This window comes from Sinocyclocheilus anshuiensis, unplaced genomic scaffold, assembly GCF_001515605.1.
Source record: "Sinocyclocheilus anshuiensis isolate Anshui unplaced genomic scaffold, SAMN03320099.WGS_v1.1 scaffold1511, whole genome shotgun sequence".
In the NCBI taxonomy this organism is placed as follows: Eukaryota; Metazoa; Chordata; class Actinopteri; order Cypriniformes; family Cyprinidae; genus Sinocyclocheilus; species Sinocyclocheilus anshuiensis.
In genome coordinates this window covers 44,732-49,997 of record NW_015552631.1, presented here as the reverse complement: position 1 = coordinate 49,997, position 5,266 = coordinate 44,732, and the positions used below count along the sequence as shown (strand labels likewise).

The following is a 5,266-nucleotide window of genomic DNA, read 5'->3' as shown; positions in this document are numbered from 1 at the left end:
CCCCCCCCCCCCCCCAAGTGAAACACTGTCTGGCCCCAGATTCCAACGAGTGCGCCAAGTTTCAAGAGTTTTTGAGAATGTTAAGGGCCCTGAAAAAGCACCCGAAAGCTTGAAAAAAAAAAAATTCCTTAGAAAAATAGGGCCCTGCAACACTAGTGACTTGGGCCCTAATAACAATACTACTACTAATAATAATAATAATCCTGCGGTCCTAGTGGCTTGTACCCTAATAATATTACAATCATAACTTTGAACATACTTGACTGGATTTGACTGGATGTTGATATAAAGGCTAAAATGCTTAAAATCAGACATTACAAAAAGCTTAAGTATATAGTCTTTTTTGTTCTCATATAACTAAAAATCAGACTTTCAGTGACCTACAGTCCACAGCAAAACTGAAAATTGCTCTGATAGAAGAAAAATTCCTGATTACAGGGTTTTCCATTAGGAAATCACAAAAAAACACTGGATTTTTAAAAAATATTGTAGGCTCCTAGTTTTAAAGGTCCAACTCACCAAGACGAGACAAGTGTCGACAAGAGAGAATGTTCCTGATCGGCCAATTCCTGCACTGCAGTGGACAACTGCTGGACCGTGATCCATCCCGAGTGAGCCAGATTCCCGCACCTTAAACAGGAAATTCAGAAAGCTGGCTGGGGATTCTGGGACGCCAAAGTCAGGCCATGTGGTATAGTGAAAGTGATAGATCTCTCTCATCTCCCCCGTCTAAGTGGATAAATTAACAATAATAATGGTAATAATAATAAAAAACAAAAAAACAGAACAGACAAGAATTGTACAGAATATTAGTATCGCTGAAGCACAGAATTGCAATTGCAAAACATCAGATAGCACTATGTGAGCAAGAATGTGATTTTCAGTGGTCAATGTGTGAAACTTACACTTGCATTCTGGAGTTCCAGCACTCTGGTGGTATAATATGACTTTACGTCCTCTGACACTAGTGTTACCACAAAGCGGGTGTCACGGAACGACATCTCTCGTTCTTCTTGTGTCGGCCAATATTGTGCACACTTTTCCTGCATTAAGGAATGTGTAGAAATAATGAAAAGTAACACAAAATATATTTCCTTTGTTTAAAACTCATCAGTAAAAGCCAACAACTTCCTAATATGAAAATTTTGTTTTAAAACCAAAAGGCTGGTAAAGATGTTGTGAATTTAGATACAACAGCCTGCATTGACTTTGCTGAGGTCAGTGCACAATTAAGACAAATTTAGAGAAAAGATAAACTGTCATAAGATGCTTTCCTTATGTTCTGTGATAGTCTTATGACTTCACCACAAATAAGGGTCAGTCTACAATGTCTACAGTCTACAAACATTTGATGGTTATTTTAATTTAACTGTACAAAATGTATTCTTACCAAAACAGTTTCAGTTACACCCACTAATGGCATTTATCACCCAACACGCAGTGATATTAAGTGGGTCAATGACAAATAAAGATGATGTGAGATGTTGAAGATAAAGAAAGATAATCTTAGAAAGATGATCTTTGCATTCATTTCAAAAAGGTTTTTTGAATTTATTTTAAAAAGGGAAAAAACCCGTGGCAAATTTAAATGAGCTTTTATTTTTAGACTTTCTTTTCCTCACATCAATTCACAATGTGCTTTATTTTTGGTTTTTATTGTTTTTATATATTTCAATTTTAGCACTTTTAAGTTGTATTTTCAAGTAGTTATTTTAGTAATTCTATGTTTATTACTATGGAAGTTTTTCCATCTAATATTTAAATTTATTTTAAGTTTTATTTCAATTAAATTTACTATTTTTAATAGTTATCAAGAACAACACTGCACTTCTACACATCTGTTGGTTCTTTAATGATATAAGGCTCTGCTGAGCTGTGTAATATGAACTAAGAGACAGACTTTACATTTCATTGTAGTATGAATGAGTGTGGAGGCTGAAAGCTCGTAAGAGTGGTGCTTTTAAAGAGAAAAGGTTTGGATCAATTACACTTACCGAGCCTTTCTCTATTACTCTGTTGAGCATGATAACAGCTTTGGTCTCCTGCTCCCAGATCATCTGCCAAAAGTGACCACAGGTGTTTCTCAGAGGACCCTGACAATAGAAAGAAACACACAAAAATGTGAACAATTAGTAGGGATGGGCCACAATGGTCACAATAATGTGTTACATGTCTTTTATAATATAGGTCCCTAAAAAAATATGAACCCAACTCCAGACTCATTGTTCAAAACTTTCTTAAGACAGATGAGTTGACTAGTCACTGATGAGTAAACACTAGCTGATTTTCAAAACATGTCATGCACATCTTCAGTAGTTAGCTATGCAAAAATAATGTAATGCCAAAAAGTCTGGCACACCTACACATTTAAAAAAAATAAAATCAAACCAAAACTGCATCTCAAATGGCTGACTAATGTATTTGAGAGCATGTGACCTTCGAAATGCAACCCACACAGCTTGGCTGTAATAGACATTTGTAAAACCTACCACCTGCCTACATCATCCTGTAGTAACATCTCTGTAAAGTAACTGCCAGAAATGGAGTAAAGGTAATTTAATGGTGTTGATAAAGGTTTAACTAAAAGCTGATAAATTATTTACAATCCTGTTCTGTGTGCCTGAGCAAAGCCATTTCACCGCAGGTTACTATAAGGGGTAAGGGGTAAGTTTAGTGGTCTGGGTGGTGTTCACTCACCTGGGTAAGTATGTATCTTCTCTGGGCTTCTTCCATTACCACCAGGCTGGCATAAATAAATAAAAAAAATAAAAAAAAATAAATATATAAATAAATAAATACTTATACTTTTATGTCCTTATTTATTTATATATTTTTTTCCACATTTATTTATTTTTTCTTTTATTTATTCATACATTTATTTATTTCCACATTTATGTATTTATTTACGTATTTATTTCTATATCTACCTATTTCCAAATTTATTTATTTCTACATTTATTTATTTCCACATTTATGTATTTACGTATTTATTTCCATATTTATTTATTTATATATATTTTTTTTTCACATTTAGTTTATAATATAGGTCCCTAAAAAAATATGAACCCAACTCCAGACTCATTGTTCAAAACTTTCTTAAGACAGATGAGTTGACTAGTCACTGATGAGTAAACACTAGCTGATTTTCAAAACATGTCATGCACATCTTCAGTAGTTAGCTATGCAAAAATAATGTAATGCCAAAAAGTCTGGCACACCTACACATTTAAAAAAAATAAAATCAAACCAAAACTGCATCTCAAATGGCTGACTAATGTATTTGAGAGCATGTGACCTTCGAAATGCAACCCACACAGCTTGGCTGTAATAGACATTTGTAAAACCTACCACCTGCCTACATCATCCTGTAGTAACATCTCTGTAAAGTAACTGCCAGAAATGGAGTAAAGGTAATTTAATGGTGTTGATAAAGGTTTAACTAAAAGCTGATAAATTATTTACAATCCTGTTCTGTGTGCCTGAGCAAAGCCATTTCACCGCAGGTTACTATAAGGGGTAAGGGGTAAGTTTAGTGGTCTGGGTGGTGTTCACTCACCTGGGTAAGTATGTATCTTCTCTGGGCTTCTTCCATTACCACCAGGCTGGCATTGATGTAGTCATTTTCTGTGTTTTCTAATTTCACCCGACTGTGGTCAACTGATATGTTTGGAAAACGTTAAACAACGTCAAACGCAACATTACAGACCAGTTGCATTACAATGCCAAGAGATGAATCCTAATCTGACGTTACTTACAAGGGCTCACGTCTCTGTATCTGTTCCGATTGCGATTTTCTGGATACTTGGCCACTTTGAAAGCACATTCGTGTGATTGGTTGCGTATTTCCTGGGCAAGAAAAACATTCAACCACTGAGTATTTCCTGGAAAAGGGCTTCAAAACAAGAGTTAGGTCAGGTCATTACTGATTCATTAGGTTCATCAAGTTTCATTTCAGTTAAATGCCCAAGTCTGCAAACACAAGACAGGAAAAGCACAAGAAATTAGCTGATGTCAAGCTTCCAAGCATGACGGAACAGCTTCCAGAAGTAGTAACGTAATATTACTGGAAACAAATCAAGGAAGCTACATGTTGTCTATTTAGTTACAGACAAACTAACCAGGCACTCAATAAAACAATTAAATGAGGCCTATAAACGTATACTTGTTTATTTAGCACTATAAGAGTTAACGATTTGAAATCCTTTTAATAGACTTTAATACTTAATACTTCAGTGTGTGTAGAATACTAAATGTAAATTAGACTACAGGGACGTTTTGTTCAACAGGCTGTCCTGTTGTTTTCAGTGGTTAGGACATTTAATCAGTGATAGCAGGAAAACGTAACAGTTGCTGTTTACAGTAAATAAACGTGTATAAATCAGAAATAGCGAACAGCTGTTATTCGTATGAACAGAGGAAATGTGTTACACTGTTGTCATAAGATGTCTGTGTCTAAAAACCTAGTGTGTTGCCTACAAAGACAGCATTTTGGCCATTAATGTCACGTTAAAATGTTGTATACTGTAGGCAGTTACGATGCATTACGATTTCGATCATGTTGTCCAATTTATTACCACTGTGCTTTCTGTTGCTCTGACAAAACAATACATTTAATAATTAAAAGGAACAGTCTACAGTGCTCAAACATGTTGTCTATGTAGTTGGTTCACTAGATTCTAAGCCACAGTTAACTTACAGTTTCACTCACAAGTTTACAATAGAACAACAACCATAACATCCCGGCTTCACTTTCATTTTATCCACTTTCATCAACAGTCAAAAAAGAGAACAGTGACAGCACAGGGAATTAAAGTTTGAAAAGAGACAAGGAGAAAAACAGACATTTCTCTCACGTAAATGTAGATTGCGTGGCTCATTAGCATGCTAGCTGTCTTAGCTTTACTTACTAAATAAAGGTTCTGCCAGCGGCCCTCTGAGTCTATGTCCTCAAACTCCTGCTCCATGTCTCCGTCAATTCCTTCCGCTTTAAGCTTGTATTTTTTACTGAGAATGAACGACACAGCTGTAGAAATCACTCATTTCTCGTCCTCGCACTGACTGAGCCGCTGAGAGAGTCTGTCGGTGTTTGTCCGCCTCGCTGACATTTGCGAAGAGAAGCTCAGTCTCCGCGCATGCGCAGTGAGGAGAGCGGCGCTGGCTTGCTCATGCGCAGTGAAAGAGCGCCTTCAAGATGTCAGAGCAGGACGAACATGTCAAACATCTGTCAATGATGTGCACTTTGTTGGACATGTTTCTCATATATATA

At 36.1% G+C, this 5,266-nt stretch overlaps 1 protein-coding gene across 2 annotated transcripts in view; it reads right to left on the bottom strand.

The window, feature by feature from the left end:
- LOC107666587 (tyrosine-protein phosphatase non-receptor type 2-like) overlaps positions 1-5,170 on the bottom strand; it is a 42,141-nt gene extending 36,971 nt beyond the window's left edge. Inside the window, exons 1-6 of one of the 2 annotated variants that reach the window (XM_016457992.1) lie at positions 4,908-5,170; positions 3,756-3,846; positions 3,557-3,657; positions 1,995-2,093; positions 906-1,043; positions 520-729 (exon numbers count right to left, since the gene is read on the bottom strand). In XM_016457992.1, coding sequence (XP_016313478.1) covers positions 520-729; positions 906-1,043; positions 1,995-2,093; positions 3,557-3,657; positions 3,756-3,846; positions 4,908-4,964 — 696 coding nt within the window. In that variant the 5' untranslated portion in view covers positions 4,965-5,170. Of the gene's footprint in view, positions 1-519; positions 730-905; positions 1,044-1,994; positions 2,094-2,697; positions 2,745-3,556; positions 3,658-3,755; positions 3,847-4,907 lie in introns of those variants that run through there. The other variant, XM_016457991.1, reaches the window with a different exon arrangement.
- Between the last annotated feature and the right edge of the window lie 96 nt (positions 5,171-5,266).